This window comes from Haliotis cracherodii, unplaced genomic scaffold, assembly GCF_022045235.1.
Source record: "Haliotis cracherodii isolate W230 unplaced genomic scaffold, xgHalCrac1.p SCAF_21, whole genome shotgun sequence".
Classification (NCBI taxonomy): Eukaryota; Metazoa; Mollusca; class Gastropoda; order Lepetellida; family Haliotidae; genus Haliotis; species Haliotis cracherodii.
Genome location: NW_027266277.1, coordinates 8887523 through 8910430, shown reverse-complemented (window position 1 = coordinate 8910430; position 22908 = coordinate 8887523). Strand labels below are relative to the sequence as shown.

At 40.3% G+C, this 22908-nt stretch overlaps 1 protein-coding gene across 2 annotated transcripts; it reads right to left on the bottom strand.

Annotated features, from left to right (window-relative positions):
• Positions 1 to 5635: 5635 nt before the first annotated feature.
• Positions 5636 to 20693, bottom strand: LOC139470745 (GDP-fucose transporter 1-like). 2 transcript variants are annotated; one of them, XM_071253025.1, is made up of 2 exons: positions 20556 to 20693; positions 5636 to 13934 (listed from the first exon to the last, which is right to left on the bottom strand). In XM_071253025.1, the coding sequence occupies exon 2, from the start codon at positions 13910 to 13912 to the stop codon at positions 12881 to 12883; it is 1032 nt and encodes a 343-aa protein (XP_071109126.1). In that variant the 5' UTR covers positions 13913 to 13934; positions 20556 to 20693; the 3' UTR covers positions 5636 to 12880. The 2 variants fall into 2 exon arrangements, with proteins under 2 accessions (XP_071109126.1, XP_071109127.1); XM_071253026.1 differs by lacking the exon at positions 20556 to 20693 and adding an exon at positions 20467 to 20553.
• Between the last annotated feature and the right edge of the window lie 2215 nt (positions 20694 to 22908).

The window sequence follows — 22908 nt, the reverse complement described above, 5'->3', positions numbered from 1 at the left end:
TATGTGTTTCGTTTTGAACCTGGTGGGTTGAGGGAAGGGGAATAATTATTCCCCTTTAAAAAACAAACCCAAACCATATATCTCTTCCTGTCAGTTTAGTTTAAGAAAATAACATTTCCGTTTCTCGCAAAATCTATCATATTAATTCCTGATAGTATTTTCCAGGACGCCAAATATAGAGTTATTAAGGGCCTACCCATTGAAGAAATAATTTTAATTCTCTAGTTTATAGTTCACAATCTACACGCGTTTAGAACCAAACTTCTATCGATATTCACGATAAACATTTTAGCCGGGTATACTCTGCTCTGCGATGAAACAACGTCAACACAAGGGCTTCCAAGTTGAACATATCTTTTGAAATAAATACATATCTACAATCCATGACTTTTGCATGCTGCTGTATTTATCTAAACATGATACAATATTCAGAGAATCAAGTCTTTATATCTAAACGGACTTAAATTGGACGCAATTATAAAGATAAGAATATGACTTCAAGACTACTCGCGATTTCGATAGAAACGATCGTTACGACAGTAGCTATAGATTCCTGTAAACATATACTAGTATATACATACCTCATTTTGACTCGCAAACTAAAGATGGCCCCCATTAACTATACCTTTCCTTCAAAACATGCTTAGAATTTGAAGACGTGTGTTTGTGGTGAGGCCCTTTATGACGTATCGCAACAAATGGCACAAACATTCATTATACAGTTGGTTTGATATTTAGATATGATGTACACGTGATGGATTCTGCTCGAGTCAACTCATTAAACTGCGGGGCAAAAGGAAGTTTGGTTTTAACCCAACAAAAATACAAACGTGATCAAAACGTTAATAGGTTGAATCTGATGGAACACAGGTTGGCAGGTTTGACCGATATATTACGTCATCGATATACCTGAAACTTACGTTGGCCAAGGTACATTGTTTTGACGTAGCCAATCCGAGAAGAAATTCTGACTCGATGTTTTTCACGGGTCAACTGGTAGATATGTTCATATACCGCAAAGTGGTCGACTATTTTAATGTTGCAATACTGGCTATATCGAGAATGAATATCACTTAAATCCTACCAATTTGCTCTGCGTACAAACATCTACGTACAAAATATATAAAAGAAACCTATAGCCTTCATCCTAATAAGAATAATTTTCCCCTTTTAATGGCCACAGGAAGCGGTACGTGTATTCAAAATCTAGCTATGTACCTTTATCATGCTATGCTCCTACGTAAAATAGTTCTGAGGATATAATGTCAGAAAAACTATTTTCTATAAATATGTTGTATGTATTCTACACGTCATGCAATCGAATGTAAACATAGATCATTGGCCTACATTTACCAAAATAAACTTGTTTGATAGGCATTACTTAGAAGTTGACGGGTGACAAGGTAGACACAATTACCTGGATAACAACTTCTTTAATACTGTAAAAAGTTACTTTTCGGTATAGATCCTTATACCGCTGTCCAGCGGGGACATTTACTGAAATAAAGAGAAGTATATATCTAAAAATCAAATGTTCAAATGTCATATCACCAGCAGTCACAGATATATATTGTGCCAAAAAGTAGGGGATGGTGGGAATCATGAAGACACATATTTGGATCTATATGCAGTACTGGCAAAAGGAAATGATATGATAATATCTGCTGTGGAGTACTGGGTTCTGGTGGTTGGTGTGGTGAGGGCGGTCGGGTAGCCTAGTGGTTAAAGCGTTCGCTCATCACGCCGAAGACCCGGGTTCGATTCCCGACATGGGTACAATGTGTGAAGGCCATTTTGGTGTCCCCCGCCGTGATATTGCTGGAATATTGCTAAAAGCGGCGTAAAACCATACTCACTGGCTTTGAGGCATGCTTCTGATGATGGTTGGTGTATTCGACGTTGACGTACGTCTGCCACTGACGTTTCAGACATAATATTAGTGAATAGGTCAGGACCGAGTGCTGGTCTTCATGGCATGACATGGATGTTTTGCTGTTGGATCACAATCCTGGCACGATGAGCTCGTCCATTATCATTTCAGTCTAAGATACAAAACTGACAATTACTTCAGTGTTGAGGCTGAATCTAGCAGGTCTAGATTTGTCTCTGTTCATCTGATATTTTCTTATGTTGATCAGAAATGCTTATGTTCATCTGAGATGCTTTTTTTCCTGCATGAGTGTTGAGTGGATGTCAAACAGTGTTGTTATATACTACTGATAACAAGATAAAACACCCACAATTGGAGTGAGTGAGTGGGTATTGTTTTACTCCACATTTAGCAATATTCAAGCAATACCAGGGTTTCACACATTGAACGTATGTGGGGAATCAACCCTGGCGTGAAAAGAGAACACTTTAACCACAGGGCTAACCCACCGTCCCCTTGTTTCCACCCAGATGTAGGTGTGTTCCCTTGTTTCCATCAGGTCCACCCAGATGTAGATGTGTTCCCTTGTTTCAACCAGGTCCACCCAGATGTAGGTGTGTTCCCTTGTTTCCATCAGGTCCACCCAGATGTAGGTGTGTTCCATTGTTTCCATCAGGTCCACCCAGATGTAGGTGTGTTCCCTTGTTTCCATCAGGTCCACCCAGATGTAGGTGTGTTCCATTGTTTCCATCAGGTCCACCCAGATGTAGGTGTGTTCCCTTGTTTCCATCAGGTCCACCCAGATGTAGGTGTGTTCCATTGTTTCCATCAGGTCCACCCAGATGTAGGTGTGTCCCTTGTTTCCATCAGGTCCACCCAGATGTAGGTGTGTTCCCTTGTTTCCACCCAGATGTAGATGTGTTCCCTTGTTTCCATCAGGTCCAGCCAGATGTAGGTGTGTTCCCTTGTTTCCATCAGGTCCAGCCAGATGTAGATGTGTTCCCTTGTTTCCATCAGGTCCACCCAGATGTAGGTGTGTTCCCTTGTTTCCATCAGGTCCACCCAGATGTAGATGTGTTCCCTTGTTTCCATCAGGTCCAGCCAGATGCAGGTGTGTTCCCTTGTTTCCACCCAGATGTAGATGTGTTCCCTTGTTTCCATCAGGTCCAGCCAGATGTAGGTGTGTTCCCTTGTTTCCATCAGGTCCAGCCAGATGTAGGTGTGTTCCCTTGTTTCCATCAGGTCCACCCAGATGTAGGTGTGTTCCCTTGTTTCCACCCAGATGTAGGTGTGTTCCCTTGTTTCCACCAGGTCCACCCAGATGTAGGTGTGTTCCCTTGTTTCCACCCAGATGTAGGTGTGTTCCCTTGTTTCCATCAGGTCCACCCAGATGTAGATGTGTTCCCTTGTTTCCATCAGGTCCACCCAGATGTAGGTGTGTTCCCTTGTTTCCATCAGGTCCACCCAGATGTAGGTGTGTTCCCTTGTTTCCACCCAGATGTAGATGTGTTCCCTTGTTTCCATCAGGTCCAGCCAGATGTAGGTGTGTTCCCTTGTTTCCACCCAGATGTAGGTGTGTTCCCTTGTTTCCATCAGGTCCACCCAGATGTAGGTGTTCCCTTGTTTCCATCAGGTCCAGCCAGATGTAGGTGTGTTCCCTTGTTTCCATCAGGTCCAGCCAGATGTAGGTGTGTTCCCTTGTTTCCATCAGGTCCAGCCAGATGTAGGTGTGTTCCCTTGTTTCCATCAGGTCCACCCAGATGTAGGTGTGTTCCCTTGTTTCCATCAGGTCCACCCAAATGCAGGTGTGTTCCCTTGTTTCCATCAGGTCCATCCAGATGTAGATGTGTTCCCTTGTTTACATCAGGTCCACCCAGATGTTGATGTAGATGCCCTTGTTATGTTACAACTAGTTCACATCAATAGGGGCACGGGTGGCCCGGTTGTCTAAGGCGCCGCAATTTGATGTGCAGAGCTGCGTCCCTTGGGTATGCCAGAAACCTCTGATTGTGGGTTCGAATCCCGGTTGGCCCCGATTATGTTTCTAGGTTTGTCAGCACCATACCCGTGCTCGTGGTAAACGCCTGAGACCTTCATCACTTCGGGCTTTCCTCCCACATTAAGCTGACACACCGTGATATAACTGGAATAATGTTAAAAATGGCGTTAAACCAAACTCACTCACTCACTCACAGCAATCAAGTGGTCAACCAGAGATATCACTGCCTTTCAAAATTGGCATATCTACCATTTTATCATTGACAAATGTTGAAAAATATTTGATATTAGTTTATGTCTTTAGTGTCCTATTGGTATGTAATAGTGTACAATGAACACACCAAGGTGCAGAGCACTGTCATGGTAGGGGACTTAATATGTTATGTAGGGTCCCTAAAACTACCTCTTGCCTAAACTTGCGGGACAATCCTTATTCAAATTATTTTTTTAGTAGAATGGATTTCCACTTAAAGGGGCAACATTCAAAATGTCTCAGGATATTTGTTTTTGAAAGGAAGAAATGGTAGCTTCATATTCTATAAGTGTTGTTTTATGAAGATACCATCACCGGTTTTGTTTGTGAATATGGTGTGGGTGTGTGTGTGATAGTAGTAGTAGTAGTACGGTGAGGTGAGGTGAAATGGGGTCCAAGATTATTGCAAGATTATTGCACTTATATAGCGACGTGTGTGTGTGTGTGTGTGTGTGTGTGTGTGTGTGTGTGTGGCTGCTTGTACTAGTCCGGACTGATGCCGATTTATAGTGCTAGCACACTGAGATACCATGCTGCAGTTTAACATGAATACCCCACTCAGACACAGTTTACTGACTCCGAGCCGACCAGTCCTTGCTTTAGTCCCTTAATGCCGAGCGCCAGACAGGGAAACAACAAGTACCATCTTTTAACGTTTTTTGGTATGACGCGGTCGGGGATCGAACCCCGGACCTTCCGCTCTCCGGGCGGACGCTCTACCACAAGACCACGGAGGCGGTCAGTAGTAGTACGGACTGATGTCAATTTATAGTGCGAACTCACTGAGATACCATACTCAGAAACAGTATATTGACTCCAAGCCGACCAGTCCTTGTTTTAGCCCAATTATGCGCCAGACAGGGTGACAACAAGTACCATTTTTTAAACGTCTTTTAGTACTGGACCTTCTGCTCTTCGGGCGGACTCACTACCACTAGACCACGCAGAGTCCCCAAAACATCAAGTTTTAATCATATTTAACCAACATTCCTAAAACAACATTCAGATTTTTTTGAAATTAATCTTCACACCCCATGTTGCACAAAATCTTTTCAACTCATAGAACCTTTAATAACTATTTGTGTAAAGATTGCAGAAGAAATCTATAGTTGTATCCATGAATTAAAGTTATTTGTAACTTGACCAGTTCCCAGAATATTCACATCCACATCCAGTATACATCCATTACTCAAGTAAGGGGAAGTTACTGATGCCCTTCAAATAAAATTTACTGCGCAAAATTATACAAGTGAGTGAGTATGGTTTTAGGCTGCTTTTAGCAATATTCCAGCAATATCACGGCGGGGGACACCAGAAATGGGCTAAAATTATACAAGAATTGATTCCTTTTTCATGTTTCAGTTTAAATTCCAAATTAAAACACATGAGGAGATTGCAACCTTAAATCTGATAACACCAGCCAATCCTCCCCACCTGAAGGACGAAGGCACTGATGACTAGGACTACTCGATGCAGATGATCCCATGCTGGACTGTAAAACACAAAGATGTGCAGAGTGAAAAATGTTTTATTTCACACTCCATTCACAACCATTTTCAAAACATTTCCATTGCATTATACCCCCAGAACAAACATTTGTTCATCATCATTGTTGAAAACAAGCATGAAATACTCCTATACCTGGCCAGTATGATATGTTCGGTTGTGTGAAAGGCAAGAAATATTGTACGGTTCTCAAGATCTGCTCCAGAAACGAGCACTACCGCCATTTTCATTCTTAATCAAAGTCGTTGCTATGAAAACTCATAAAATAAATTTTTAAAAATCCCAACCTATGAAAAGGCACCAGTTTACCACTAGACCTATATCCCAAGCTATATCTCATGGTTTTTTAGTTCTGCTCCGGAAACAAAACGGAACATGACAGTCGGTCAGCACCCATTCCTATATCCCCCTTCCACTTTGTGGCTGGGAATAATAGGCAAATAGTGCAAACCTGCTTCTAAGAACAACCCTCAACTACCATTAAATTGTGTGGCGGACATGACACCAAATACTTGTTATTTCAAATCATACTTTACAAATAGATACATACTTTTTTAAGTGTGCTGATAATAATAATTTTAATGCATCAATTTTAATGCAACTCAATGAATGTCATTTTAACTTGTGGATAATATGCAGTTCAGCTGTAATTTAGAAAAAATGTCACTTTCTTTTCACTGAGATTTATAATATCCTGTTTAATTTCGAACTCAAAATGTTTACTTTATCAAACAGGAGAAAGCAGTAAGACTCACTATCACAGGTCATGGAGTTTCAATAGCCTACAACACACCTGCTAGGAAACAAAGGTAAACTACAACCAGATCTAACATCAACAATGCACCATAAACAGGATATATTTGATATATCAAGTTTCCATTTGGGACAAGACAGTATAAATAAATTATGATTTTGTTCCGACCCTCACTGAACACATCCCTGTTGGAACACATCCTGCACAAACACCAACAGGCAGGAATGGCTTGTCAGTTTGGCCACAATCACAGTCCAGCTATCACTTGTTTTCACAATTGATCACTGAATTGCAAAATGTGCATATCTTGTGATACAATCTTAGTGAAACAAATATATTTAGAATTCCTGTGGACCAGAAATTCTTTTTACAGAATAGCCATATGAAAACATACCATATCAATATACATCTTTTATACAAACCTTCATTAACAAAAAATTTGATCTGATATTTTGTTATCTTCTGCCTGATACCCATTGTAACATCTACCAAACTACAATAACAGCTTATCACATATATGCAACAAATGAATACATAAACATTAAACAAGAAACCAAAAACAATATGAGAATGTACATGAGTATGTGGAGGCTACAAGGCGAGTGGAATGTCAGAGTGGTGAAGTATTTCATAATGACAAACAGATTTCAGTAATTCGCAGTCCAACATTCCCATTTCATTGCGTCATTGTGTCCTACAAATCCCAATACAATCTTGTACATACTGTTACTTCACTGTAGGACTAAAACAAAATAATTTTAAAGCTGCTGTAATATTGATCTTCCTCAGAAAGTAACTACATGGAACTAGTAACCTCAATACATGTTTAAGTTCACCAGCATAAGTAGCACAGATCTCAACTATAAACGAATCAGAAAATATTTCCAACTGTTGACACAGATGGCTTAAAATTACACAGTCGAATCACCCTTTGGTTAACATCCACTGTATCTCAAAGCTACAAGAGGGGCCTCCTGAGTTTAACTACGATGGACTGTGTTTGGAGTTGGTTGCTTATTATATTACTACAAATTACTCCCCGAGGTCCATCCTGCTGGGGTAGAAGACTTTCCTCCTGCTGGGGTAGAAGACTTTCCTCCTGCCGGGGTAGAAGACTTCCTCCTGCTGGGGTAGAAGACTTTCCTTCTGCTTGAGTAGAAGACTTTCCTCCTGCTGGGGTAGAAGACTTTTCTCCAGCTTGAGTAGAAGACTTCCTCCTGCTGGGGTAGAAGACTTTCCTCCTGCTTGAGTAGAAGACTTCCTCCTGCTGGGGTAGAAGACTTCCTCCTGCTGGGGTAGAAGACTTTCCTCCTGCTGGGGTAGAAGACTTTCCTCCTGCTTGGGTAAAAGACTTTCTTCCTGCTAGGGTAGAAGACTTTCCTCCTGCTTGGGTAGAAGACTTTCTTCCTGCTGGGATAGAAGACTTCCTCCTGCTGGGGTAGAAGACTTCCTCCTGCTGGGATAGAAGACTTTCCTCCTGCTTGAGTAGAAGACTTTCCACCTGCTGGGGTAGAAGACTTTCCTCCTGCTTGGGTAGAAGACTTTCTTCCTGCTGGGATAGAAGACTTCCTCCTGCTGGGGTAGAAGACTTCCTCCTGCTGGGATAGAAGACTTTCCTCCTGCTTGAGTAGAAGACTTTCCTCCTGCGGGGGTAGATGACTTCCTCCTGGGGTAGAAGACTTCCTCCTGCTGGTGTCAAAGTCCTCCACAGCAGAAATGACATTATCATCATCATCATCATCATCATCATCATTTGCATACTTTTTACCAGACGGTTCTTTCCTTATCAGCGGCAAAGGAATGAGCACCGTGTCGGCATGGATGGCTGTTGGAGTTGGAGCAGAGCAACCTAGTAAGTTTGATACCTGCAGAATATGCTGTCAGGTTGTGGATTTGGGTCAGCCTGCACAGAAAGTAAAGTCCTTTTAGCATTTTCATCATGCCAGTGCTTTAGGATTATTTGAAAAACTCTAAGAGTCTCCCCACTGAAGTGTGCCATGTCAAGATGTTCCATACAAGTAGTTATGACATAGCATAAAACAAAACAAATCACATCTGAAATTGCACTGTGAATTGCTTTGAAATATGCACACTAAATACTAATAAAATCCCCATTTGTGTGTATTTGGTTAGAGGTGCCAAACATAGACTATCGTAAACATCCTGGTTAAGTTGTCAAGAATGGGCTTCCCAGACTCTATTCTTGTGAAGAATCATGGAGCTAAAAAAACAGCATAAAAGAGTACATGTTTAAACCACATGGTGCCTTAAACTATCCGGCTTCTGCCTGATATGTAGGTATAACAAAAAATATGTAAAAAATAGTGTCTGCATATCAATGAAAATATAAAATGCTGTGGCTTTGATATAAAACAAGAACCGGCATTACAATAAAACCTATATAGCCAAACAACACCTTTCTACCTTATTTGGCATTCAAAAGATAATAAACAAACATGTCACAAAAAGAATATTTACTTGTACAATGTTGGCATAGGGGCTGCAGCCCTGTCAGTACGTAAATCTTGGTTGGTTTGCACAAAAAATAAGAAAAACTGACTTCCCTTGTGAGTAAAGTTGTTTGAAAATTGTGTGTAATAACCAGGTATCCTGTCTGGAGCCGGAACTGATCAATATCTCATTGCTTACACTGCTGTGAAGGCAGCTAGCCGAGTGCTGGTGGTCTAACTACTTCAAGCTTGTCATTGCTTACACTGCTGTGAAGGCAGCTAGCCGAGTGCTGGTGGTCTAACTACTTCAAGCTAGTCATTGCTTACACTGCTGTGAAGGCGGCTAGCCGAGTGCTGGTGGTCTAACTACTTCAAGCTAGTCATTGCTTACACTACTGTGAAGGCGGCTAGCCGAGTGCTGGTGGTCTAACTACTTCAAGCTAGTCATTGCTTACACTGCTGTGAAGGTGGCTAGCCGAGTGCTGGTGGTCTAACTACTTCAATCTAGTCATTGCTTACACTACTGTGAAGGTGGCTAGCCGAGTGCTGTGGTCTAACTACTTCAAGCTAGTCATTGCTTACACTGCTGTGAAGGTGGCTAGCCGAGTGCTGGTGGTCTAACTACTTCAATCTAGTCATTGCTTACACTACTGTGAAGGTGGTTAGCCAAGTGCTGGTGGTCTAACTACTTCAAGCTAGTCATTGCTTACACTGCTGTGAAGGCGGCTAGCCGAGTGCTGGTGGTATTACTACTTCAAGCTAGTCATTGCTTACACTGCTGTGAAGGTGGCTAGCCAAGTGCTGGTGGTATTACTACTTCAAGCTAGTCATTGCTTACACTGCTGTGAAGGCGGCTAGCCGAGTGCTGGTGGTCTAACTACTTCAAGCTAGTCATTGCTTACACTGCTGTGAAGGTGGCTAGCCAAGTGCTGGTGGTATTACTACTTCAAGCTAGTCATTGCTTACACTGCTGTGAAGGTGGCTAGCCGAGTGCTGGTGGTTTAACTACTTCAAGCTAGTCATTGCTTACACTGCTGTGAAGGCGGCTAGCCGAGTGCTGGTGGTCTTACTGCTTCAAGCTAGTCATTGCTTACACTGCTGTGAAGGTGGCTAGCCGAGTGCTGGTGGTCTTACTACTTCAAGCTAGTCATTGCTTACACTGCTGTGAAGGCGGCTAGCCGAGTGCTGGTGGTCTAACTACTTCAAGCTAGTCATTGCTTACACTGCGGTGAAGGCGGCTAGCCGAGTGCTGGTGGTCTTACTACTTCAAGCTAGTCATTGCTTACACTGCTGTGAAGGCGGCTAGCCGAGTGCTGGTGGTCTTACTACTTCAAGCTAGTCATTGCTTACACTGCTGTGAAGGTGGCTAGCCAAGTGCTGGTGGTATTACTACTTCAAGCTAGTCATTGCTTACACTGCTGTGAAGGCAGCTAGTCGAGTGCTGGTGGTCTTACTACTTCAAGCTAGTCATTGCTTACACTGCTGTGAAGGTGGCTAGCGGAGTGCTGGTGGTCTTACTACTTCAAGCTAGTCATTGCTTACACTGCTGTGAAGGCGGCTAGCCGAGTGCTGGTGGTCTAACTACTTCAAGCTAGTCATTGCTTACACTGCGGTGAAGGCGGCTAGCCGAGTGCTGGTGGTCTTACTACTTCAAGCTAGTCATTGCTTAAACTGCTGTGAAGGCGGCTAGCCGAGTGCTGGTGGTCTTACTACTTCAAGCTAGTCATTGCTTACACTGCTGTGAAGGTGGCTAGCCAAGTGCTGGTGGTCTTACTACTTCAAGCTAGTCATACACTTGTGAAAGATATACTGTGCAGCCATACCTCCTACATTGCTAAAAAAGACAGTTTCATGTTATTTCTGATAGTGCTAACAGGGTTAGAGTTAACCTCAAAAGCTTTACTAGCCTGGATAGAAATATAATGCCATTGTAATGTTAAAACAATAGGGAAATTTGTACGGCGTGCAGGAATTTGTACTAGGCTTAGGCTTAGGAAATGTTGTGTGAGATATTTGTCAAAGGCTGTTCATCAAATTTCAAAGACAAGGTGTATAAAGGTGTATTTTTCTTTGGCAAGAAATAATACTAATAATACTAATAATCATAATAAGTTCTAGGTTGGTTTGACCAGGCAGCGCTTCCTGGGAGAAGTCTAATTCACTGTCTGAGCAAGGTGTAGAGGGGGCAAGGGCCCTGAGCTGATGATGAGCCAAACCAGCCCGACTGTGCCAAACCCTCTTTGCTGCATTTTTTAAATTTTAATCTGTAAATAATATTGCAAAAACCAAATAGGATTTTTCATTTGAATTATGATGATGCATTATCCAAATGCACTTGCATGTTAATTTTTTTTACAATAACCATTTTCGCAAGTCCAAAGTATATATGCTTCAATACATGTAAACAAATATCACAGTTAAGGGACAAGGAACATATTTAAAATTAAATGTCAACCAATGGCAAGTAAATGTAAAAAATACATGCTATCAAGCATGATAAACAATGGCTGCTGAATACATGGTGCGAATGAACATAAAATGAAGAGTAACGAAGTAGGTTTGCAGCAATATATCACTGGAGGCAAACAAATGCATGAATTGAAAGGGATCAGTAGGTCAGTTCATCACTACAATGAGTTGTGAGAAGGGAAACTAACGTGTTACAGTTCACAATCTCCTAACTCTCACAGTATGTGGTAAAGTGTACCTCATGGAACAGTGCAGACAGCAGTTGTAAGTGTTGAGGAAAGGAGGTGAAGAGCTGGTTACAGGAGTTGTGTTGTTAGCTTAACATAATATGAGTGTAGGCCAATCTCATCAATATCACATCTTTCACTCCGATCATGACCTCTCAGCATGAACCCCAAAACCCTCCATAGGTCATGTCAGGTGAAGTTTCTAAAAAGCCAATCAGAATCAAGGTATAGTATTTCTTGGTATGAGTGAATTGGCGCGACCATTTTGTGTGAAGCAAACGTAAGTGATACGAGAATCTGATTGGTCCTCAGGAGAGGCTTAGAAGGGACATAATTGGTAATAGCCACTGGTGGCGCTACTATCGAGCCCAGTAATTCCAGCCTAGTTCAGCAAGGGTGGAAACTGGACTTTTAAAGTCAGTTAACTCCTTGCCTCAGGAAGATGGTCCTCGACAGATACTGCTTGTTTTCCCCCTGTGTATTTCCAAAGAAATTTCAAAGTGTTAGCTTACATTAGATACATTTTGAAACTCATAAACTGTACGGGTTGCTCGTGTAGTAATGAAGTACTCCCCTTGTACAAGGGGCAATACATCCACATCAGGGCAGTGTGGTCATAATGAGGAGTTATCCCCCTTGTGTGGTAACAATAACAAGCAACCCAGTGATATAGTCCACACGACCTGAACCCCACTGTCAGCTCTGAAGTTTGTGAAGTAATAGCCGTAGCAATCCTGAGACACTGCAGAGACATGCTGAGATTCATAATACTAACAAGTTCTTATATAAAAATTGGAAATAGAAACAGAAGAAACTCCAGCCATTCCTTGTTTGTGAATACTAGTATTTCTCTGGTATACCTCAAAACCTGAATCAGTAGCTGTGGACAATACTGTGCAAACCCTGGTCCTGGAATACAAAATACACTGAGCAATATTTAATAAATACAAAGGTGTTATGTGTAAAAAGGTTGACAGTAATACATCATCCAGGATATATGGCATAACTGCCAGTCCTTATCTTCACCAGAATTATTCCCGAGAAGAGTAAATATTGAAGTTTTTTATGTTATGCCATTTGTCATGGTGCTTGGTTTTCAAGCAGTTTTCTTCTGCTCTGTGAGACGATTCCAATGACAAAGACTACTTGGGAAGAGAACTTATGCATAAACATAGCACCATAATGTAAGCCCCACTCTGGGATCAAGCAACGCAAAACGGTTATCATTAAATATGACAAGTCAGAAAAATATTCAGATTCAGGCAACATATTCAAAGACCTGATTTTTAGAATGATAGTTTCAGATACTGGTAAAACATTAACACAGAGAAAGTCATTATTTTCTAAGTGCCTTCACACAGTTGGCTTCTCAGGTGAAGAGCTGCTACTGGAGTTGTTCTTTGTGGGCGTTGGTGAAGTCTCAACCTTTTGGGTCTTGCTCTCTTGATATTTAGCAAAGGTGTAGATGCCTATTCCAAACAACACAAGGACATTGCCAAACCACCAGAATACAGTTTTAAGTTCGTTGTTCCATAAGATTGCGATGACTGTCTGAGTAATGGACTTAGCGTTGATGCTGATCTGATGAGTAACTGGGGAAGTGTAGCGAATCTGTAATGCACTTGCCCAGCCAATTGCCAGACTCAGAGCTCCTGAAGCTGTAAGGAACAACCACAGCTCTGGGTTGGTAGCTATGTCCGAGTTCATGATATGTGACAGCTGATTTGTGCTCAACACAAGTGGAAATATTATCATCATGCTGTTGAAGTTATTGATGTAAGCCAGTTTCAGAGCACTTCCACCGACTGCATATTCCCCCTTCTTGAAATATATACCTGTTAAAGCTGATGTAAGACTTGCCAGTAGTCCGTAGATAATTCCCCAAATTGTGATACTACCTGAAGCCTCTTCTTGGTCCACCCCAATAACAAACCCAGCGATGATTAGCAGACAGGCGAACACTACCTTGTAAGTGGGAGCTTTTGCCAACATACAGAATGACAACAGTATAGAGAAGATAAGCGTCAGTGATCGAGCAACTTGATAAAATGACACACTGATATGTTTCAACATCAGATTGTTCATGGTGAGACTGATCACAAATGAAAAACTAAGTGACAGCATGTCACTGTTTAGGATAGTTTCTTTGTCCAGGGATGGAATACTCAATCCAAACTTAAGGAGTCTTGATGCTGATGACATAGCCAAGATGAGCACAACTACAGAAGCGCTCTGGTACCATGTGACGAAGATGGTGAGGTCCTGGTTGCCATAGCTACCACTCAGCAAATGTTTCATGATAAACACCATGGATATAGAGATGCTCCAATACATGGCCACCACTGCAGCCACCTTGAGAGGGCTGCGTCTCTTTTCCTCGGCCATATTGGAGTGTTGGGAGGACAAACTGAAGTTGGAAAAGTCACATTGTAAATGCGTTGTTTAGAAGCTGAACAATATATTTGTTAGACAATATCAGCCTACTCTGAACCAATTTGAGGATATTTCACTAAGTAAGCATATCCACTATTTCTGAATATGTAATAACTGTATTCAGTGCTAGTACAAACATTTTCAATATGGCTGCTTGCAACTGTACCTATAAGTCTCATTGAACTACTCCCTCTTGTCCTCTATCTATTACATTACAAACACTCATACAAAATATTACAGCATTTGGTACAGCAGATTCCAACATCACCTATCCTAATTTCTGAAACATCAGGAACAACAGCCATAGTGAGTGAAGACAGTGATGCTAAACTAATATATTATCTTTACCCGGTCTAGTAAATCTTTTCAATTTTGTTCTAACCCTGCCTTGGCAAGGGGATTAAAAGAAACCAGAAACTGAAAATATGAAGATGATGATTTCAGTAAATTGCAGGATTTGCAATGTATGTGTACCGTCAACTTAGCATCAACAGATACTTTCAAAACCTTTTCATGTTTTTAATCAAGGTGCTCACATAATGGGATGCACTTCGCGAAGTAAGACCCGTTTTATTACAATATAGATCTTGATTATTGATCAGATCGTCTTCACTGAGTGTCGCCATTTTGTTTGAAGAAAATGCAAGTGATATGAGAAGTGGAATCTGGTTCGAGGATAGGAGTGAGTGAGTGAATGAGTTTGGTTTTACGATGCTTTATTCGAGCAATATCACGGCGGGGGACAGCAGAAATGGGCTTCACACATTGTACCCATGTCGGGATTCGAACCCGGGTCTTCGGCGTGACAAGCGAACGCCTTAGCCATAAGGCTACCCGACCGCCCCTGGAGGATAGGAGGAACATAGAAGGGACATAACCCGTAATAGCCACTGGTGGCAAGAGGATCAAGCCCAGAAATTCCAGCCAAGTTCAGCAAGGGTGGAAACTGGACTTTTACAGTAAGTTAACTACTTTGCTTCGTGAAGATGTCCAAATCTATGCATTGAACAAACAAAAATCATGCTATGCTCCTACACATCACAAGTTTCACTTCTTCGGGTCAGGTGGATTCTGAAAGGAATCCAAACGATTATTATAACAGTTCAAACATTTTGTCTCGACTAAATTATGTACAGACTGCCATCATATACATGTAGTTGGGCTATTGCAAAATATAGAAAATATACTGCACTGTTCTAAATTTTGCTGAAGAGGTTTTTTTTAACTTTTGCATCCTTAAATATCAAAGAGAGAACTGCTGTCTGCCAGTTGCCATGTTCATGAATGATGTCAGTTTTTTGTCACACATGACTCAGTTGGATAATGTTGACACACTACAACCACATGGAGTAGAGCTTTTGACACACTACAACCACATGGTGTAGAGCATTTGACACACTACAACCACATGGTGTAGAGCATTTGACACACTACAACCACATGGTGTAGAGCATTTGACACACTACAACCACATGGTGTAGAGCTTTTGACACACTACAACCACATGGTGTAGAGCATTTGACACACTACAACCACATGGTGTAGAGCATTTGACATACTACAACCACATGGTGTAGAGCATTTGACATACTACAACCACATGGTGTAGAGCTTTTGACATACTACAACCACATGGTGTAGAGCTTTTGACATAATACAACCACATGGTGTAGAGCATTTGACATACTACAACCACATGGTGTAGAGCTTTTGACATAATACAACCACATGGTGTAGAGCATTTGACATAATACAACCACATGGTGTAGAGCATTTGACACACTACAACCACATGGTGTAGAGTATTTGACATACTACAACCACATGGTGTAGAGCATTTGACATACTACAACCACATGGTGTAGAGCATTTGACACACTACAACCACATGGTGTAGAGCATTTGACATAATACAACCACATGGTGTAGAGCATTTGACACACTACAGCCACATGGTGTAGAGCATTTGACATACTACAACCACATGGTGTAGAGTATTTGACACACTACAACCACATTGTGTCGGGCATTTGACACACTACAACCACATGGTGTAGGCTATTTGACACACTACAACCACATGGTGTAGAGCATTTGAGATTATCAATATCAGAAATACCAAACAGTGGAAACTACTACAATGACAACTCATCTGTTGGTACAGAAGTACAGAAATCCACGATCAATGTCACATCACTTTATATACATGTTTACACATCAGAGTTTAGCTTGGTGTTCCACTTACATTAAGACTTAAGTCTAACTGAAGGAATGTACACTGTAGGACTCAGATAATGGGAGCAACTCCAACAGTACACCATGCTTCTTCTGAAAACAAATACTAGCCTTGACTTCACTGGCCCAAGCCATAATGTACCGGTCAGTATCCTGCATACACTAGAAACACTGTACAGCTGGGACCTTCCATTTCCATATTCATGAAATATGTTGCCCACAAGTACAGTTCAAAAATTAAAAGTTTCAATGCTTTTAACAAATCCATATCACATTTCAGATGACCAAACAGTCATTGGCATGTGAAAATATGGGTGTCATTTTATACTCTCAGCAGTGTTGCAGACTTATAATATATTTGGAACAGACCACAGAACTGGCTACTCGAAAATCTTGTCCTTGTCAAAAGTTGCCAATGCAAACATTTTATGCAGGTCTTTTTCTGTTGTCTATAACTTTGAACTTGAATTAGGGTTGTTTAGTTTTATACAAAATACACATCATGGCGATTACTAATTGACAGAAAAAATATGACCATTGACACAGTAAGTAGATTTTGTATGTCACCTGTCCTTGGTGAAATTACCCCATCATGGGGGGCGGGACGGACTGTCAGCTGCAACTCGGCTCATAGTAAGAAATCAGAGGAGTTGATTGAATATTACACTTTCTTGTAAATAAAATTCCTTGTTACAATTTGTGCAAAGTGTGACTGTTGTCAAAGACTTGTAATCCTAAATATATATCAGTTACAGCATAAATAGATCTGTGTTGAACCTGTTATTTAGATATTATTTATGACATGAATTTCTTCCTTTTCTCATATTCCTGGTATTGATGAATCATGACAAATGTGAAAAATAAGGATAAAATAAACAGGTGATAAATACTTACTTCCTCAATGTGAACGAAACAAACACATATGAATAGACGCATAACAAACCTACCAGCAATAAATACTGGCTAAACAAACATCAAGCACTCAGCTGCACTAAGTCTGAATGAGTTGTCTCCCTTATATGCTGCTATTCAGATGATATTGTCCATTTTTGTTGAGATCAGATCTAGTCTTGCACCATTCATATTTTCTCATCTCAAATCTCAACCAGCAAGAGAGCTGGCAGGGAGCCGAAATAAAATAAAAATTAAAAATATAAACAACTCTTTTTCTCATTAATTGTGAAACTAATTTTGTGACAGTTTAAAGTTTAAAAAACTAATTAATTTATGACAATGAATCGAGTCACTTTGCTTCGTAAATGAATTTTTAATAAACATAGCTGAAGAAAGATCAGACTGACCTGGTGTTTAGGAGCGTGCAATGGTAGTGCTAATTTTGCTATCACACTGGGGCATAATATTCCAGTGGCAGGGAAAATTGTGAGACAAAATCTTTTTTAATTATTTCATGTCAGACTGGAAATTCAGGGTGGGCGGGAGATGGGAAACACAGAAAAAGATAAGGCTTGGCATGTTATCCATTTCAGCGTGAGAACTTTCACCATCAAGAAATTACCAAATCCTCCTAAGAAGCATTCCGTAAGGTCAATAATAGTACTCAGATTAAGTTAGAGGGATAAGGGCACTCGGCCATATTCACTACAAAGACACCAAACATGACTGGTGTGCTTAATAATGTTTTAGCCTATGTGATATCCTACTTGACCTTTTAAATTAAACATGTTAAGTAACTCTGAATCCCACAGAACAATGTACTGTACCCTGCACAACATCATGAGTCGTGCCAGCGAGTTGTGTGTCACTGATCATTTGTTGTTTACAAAAGATTTTTCTCTGACTTGTTACATTCCAAACAAGAACAAATACAATAATAAATGAAAAAACTGTTCTTAAAATTCATTGCTAAGTAGGGTCTTTGGACTGTCAATGAAGAAATTGATCAGTCTCCTATCAAAATGGAAAGGTATAAAATGTAAGTAAGTTATCTCTAAACTTGAAACAGTATAGATTTACAAGCAATGCCCACATAATACCACTGTGCAGGAATCTTTCTCACAGCCCATTTTCATTATCATAGCGTTTAATCCATGGGTTTCACAATAATTCAAGATACTTTATAACTTTGTGTCATTCCACATCATTTGTTGCAAAAGAACACCAGCATCAAGCATTTGCCTCAAGACATCAACCTTTTTTGAAAGTAGCCTTTGGGCAAATAGTAATCTTTTTTTTTATAATTGTGTAATTGTTTGTTGGATAGCTTCCTGCACTGATGTATTTCACAAGCTTGTCCAGAAATCATGAAAATCCATAACTTTCACCAAAAATAAACTGCATATTTGTGAAGGACACATACAACATTACACCAACACTCAATTAATTTTGATTTGCTTGCATACAAACAAGTATGAAAAAAAACTAAAAACCAAATAGTATGACACTGCATATTACCCAATATAGCTATATGTCCTTACAGACCTTTACTTACTGATCAAATGCAGGCACTACATTTACATGAAGTCTACTGCAGTGAATATTGCAAAAACGTGCTATGTCTTGCTTATTGTAACTTCAGACATGTAACACTGCTGTGAGCTTCTGCAATATATGACACATGAGGCATCACATGGACAGACAAACATTAGAAGTCACCTGAAACAGTGATTTAAATAGAATTATGCTTGACAAAGGTTCCCTCATTGAACTGCATTCATTGTAATAAAGAAGTTGTATATCCCTAGAACTATCTCCCTTGCTAATCATACCAACTTCTAAAGGCATTTAAAGAAGTTCTCACATTGGTACAAAATAACTAACAAACTGGACCAAAGGGTGTACAACTATATAGAATACCCAAACAAAATTAAAACTTAAGTTAATGATAACATGTAAGTAAATACTTAGTACAGCAATTACACTGTATCTGGAGACTGCTAGAGATATGTATTTCAGTGTTCAAAATTAAGCTTGAAAGTCAACAGCTCCTTGTCATAACCCTAATGTTTAATGATTAAGATTTAGGGGTCTCTACAGGGGCACGACTAAGCTGATTTTAAGCATAAGCATACCAATTTTACATCTCCTACATCGTAGTATGTGCTGGATAATTATTTTCTTATATCTTAAGGCGAGCCAGCCTATTATTAAAATGAAAATAATTGTGAAAGCATATGCTTTCATGACATCTACCACTAAAATCCTCATGTGAGTAAAGACTCCAATTTTCAACTTAGGCAATGAATATCATGATTGGCTGTGTAGAATTTGAATAAATAATTTAATGCATAGATGGTAATTTGAGGTTTACTTATTTAAAAAAAATGTGTTTTTTTTTAGGTGTAAGCAACTGCTTTTCCGCTACAATGGTAGTTTGGCCCCTGCCCTACATTGCAAAAGTGCTGGAGAAGACCTCAAGCACCCCAGGACCTCCCCATCAATTTTCTATACTGTATTTTCTTCTAATATACAGCATTTCAGCACATATGTTTCACATGAATTGATTCTATTTACTAAACAAGCTTAGGGGCAAACAAAGATTGAGGGTATGCATATGGCCGAGGACCCAACTCCATGAACTAAACAGCCTACCCAGTTAACTTGTATACTATGCACTTTCTATTCACAAGTTTGAAGTTACCAGGTTATATGGGCAAATCAGCATATCCAATAACCATGTCACCTTATGGATAAACATATAAATGGATCTATAACAACTGAATAGATATCTATATCTGAAATTAATGTTCCTACTTTGCAAATGCAAAGAGTAAAATGTAAAGCTGGTACAAGTAGATCATTACTTTACATATAATATGTTTAACACAGTTGTTTATTTAGGGGTTTGAAGACTATATTCAGGTCTTTGTAAGTTTTGGGAAATATTACTATGGCTTCACTGCCTAGATGCTTGAATATGAGAACAGGAAAGCTACACGAGCTGTATACAATTTTCAAGAGACACAATTAAGATCTATTAGAAGTTTCTCGTACCAGAGGTCATCCAAACCTGTGAATTTCACCATTTACCATGCACTTGAGAGTACCGGAATGTGGCGTTTATTTCTAGATCGGTAAAATGCAATCGGCCTAGGTCTAGGCTATCCTACAGATCTTTACAATGTACAGATTCAACAGGATAGCGCATTTCTGATACTCGTGATATTAATAGATCCAGAAATATTAAGCGACGACAAAAGGACCCGTGTACACGTCTGCTGTATCTATTGGTCGGAGATAAAAAATATGACGCCTTCAAAAGTTTCAAGAATAGTAGATCTAGATATGTTGTTGATATCATAAACAATGCTTACAATGTTGGGATAGAATCAGTGCTTTCTTTGGTTCTCGTTCACTAACAACTGACAGTATGTGTAACTCTAATGACAAGTTGTGTACACACCCCTATTTGTGCGACGCGTAGCGCACTGTTGTACGTTGTCGGTGTGCTTCGTAATTCAAACTCGCCCAATATCGTACCGGGAAGCCCAGTTGCCAGGACCTAGATGTATGATAAACGGAAATGAGTCAGGCATGACGAGGGACAGCCGGCTGGTTCGTGATCGACGCACTTCCTGGTATAATAGCGCCATCTATTTGCAAGGGAGATAAAGTTTCTGGGCGGTGTCGCAGCAAATTTATAACCCTCCAGCATAAGATTCTTTCTACTTTTTAAGTGATGGCTTCATCGTCATAACAATTCTTCATCGATATCAGACACTGAGTCAGAGTAACACAATCTCCTTTTTCTTGTATTGTATTAGTTATGCACCTATTTGTAATGCAGAATTCCGAATCACTTGAAGTATATACTATGATTAACCAGAGCACAGAATATTGATGTGGAAATTTGTGTAAAGTAGACTCATATGTTACGTACATTTACGATTTAGCCAGGGTGTCAATGTAAGTCATATATAGACTACCTGGTAATGCGAAGCGACGTCCCAACTTACTGCTGGTTGCAAGATTTCAAGAGAATCGGGTATTATTTTCAAGATCATGCACCAATATAGCGTCTGGGATGTCAAACTTTGTTTATATACACAAACACATATGATATCCCATGAACAGATTAAGCGTTATATCTTGTTGTCTGCTGGATTATAATATAACATCGATCTTCTCCTAACTAACTTGGCTGTACAGGACAAATAACTTCCATGTGTGTTTATTGGCGTGTTTAAGTTTTAAGTGCCACGCCCTGACTTAATTGTTAAACATACCACACTTCCTGGTGTAGAGGTGCCGTAATGCCTAGGTATAGTTTTCTGAATACTTGGGCCTGAAGTGTGTGTGTGTGTGTGTGTGTGTGTGTGTGTGCGTGCGTGTGCGTGTGTGATATTAGACTCATATCATATCGTGGAGGCTACATTTAAAAATCATAAAATGATATCTTTATATTCACAATGCTTTTTTTAGATGGAAGCTTTCTGACAAATAAGACTGTGCATGCTCAACTGTATGACGTTTGCAAGCCCACTGTGGTAACTATACACACAATGTATAGTAATGTGTATATCGCAGACGGCGAAGGCAACCTCCCTTCCTTCACCTCAACTTTCTTTGTCAACCGTAACCTCATCCTCCCTTCCCCAACCATCCCGCCCCGTTCTCTCCATACGCAGTGTTCTTCCTTCACAGGAGGAATTGTGTACCCGATTCAAGAACATCCTAGAAAAGTCTTACAGTACCGTTCTGTGTTTTACGTTGAAGCGACCTGCACTTGTTGAGAGCATAGACATAGTCACTCTATATTTCGTCTACATGTTCAAATGCACTGGCGTATAGTGATATCACATTGCTATTGAAAAACACGAACCTTAAGTCCCCAAGTATACATAGGTTTAGGTATATTGGACTTGGAATGACGTCAGGTTTCTATGTGCAGGTAGCTTGTCTACGGTTCTAATTATGAAACAATATATTAATTTCCTTTTAATTATTGTAGAGGAATTATATAGTTCCTTTATGTTTTAATCTGACAAAGAGGAAGACTATGAGTGGTAATAATGATTAACCCGATATATTTCTTTGTCTTTATCGGATAGGTCACTATGAACGAACTTATGTGGCTGTTATTTGGATTAAGTTATATATATTTAACAATGCAAAATATCGCCAATTACTGCATGGTTGCCTATTAGTAAAGGGATTCGTGGTTACACGAATGTTAAGGATGCAGGCGACACAAAAATGTTGGTGTTCTTGGAATTACCAAGACAAAGGCTGCACACAAGCTTTGGGATTCGTGGCAGTACCAATACGAGGATTGTTGGTTGACAAATAGTTTTGGGATTCGTGGATGTAACATTTTGAGAGGTGCTAGTTGCACAATAGCGTTGGGATTCGTAAATGTATCGAGGAGAGAGATCGTAGTTTCACAATGACGTTGGGACTCGTGGTAATACCAAGACGAGGTATGTTTTTTGCACAATAGTATTGTGCGTGTTTGTGTGTGTGCGCGCGTGTTTGTGTGTGTATGCGTGTTTGTGCGTGTGTATATATATATATGTGTGTGTGTGACGGCGGTCTGTAAATAATTGAGTTCGTACCACACAATCGTATACCCTGATGCGCGCATACCCTGTCTGAGACATACCTGTACCCATATTCAGCGACAGTCGCCCCACTGTGATGCGTATACCCTGTCTGAGACATACCTGTACAATCTTCAAGGGCAGTCTCCTCACTGTGATGCGTATACCCTGTCTGAGACATACCTGTACAATCTTCAAGGGCAGTCGCCCCACTGT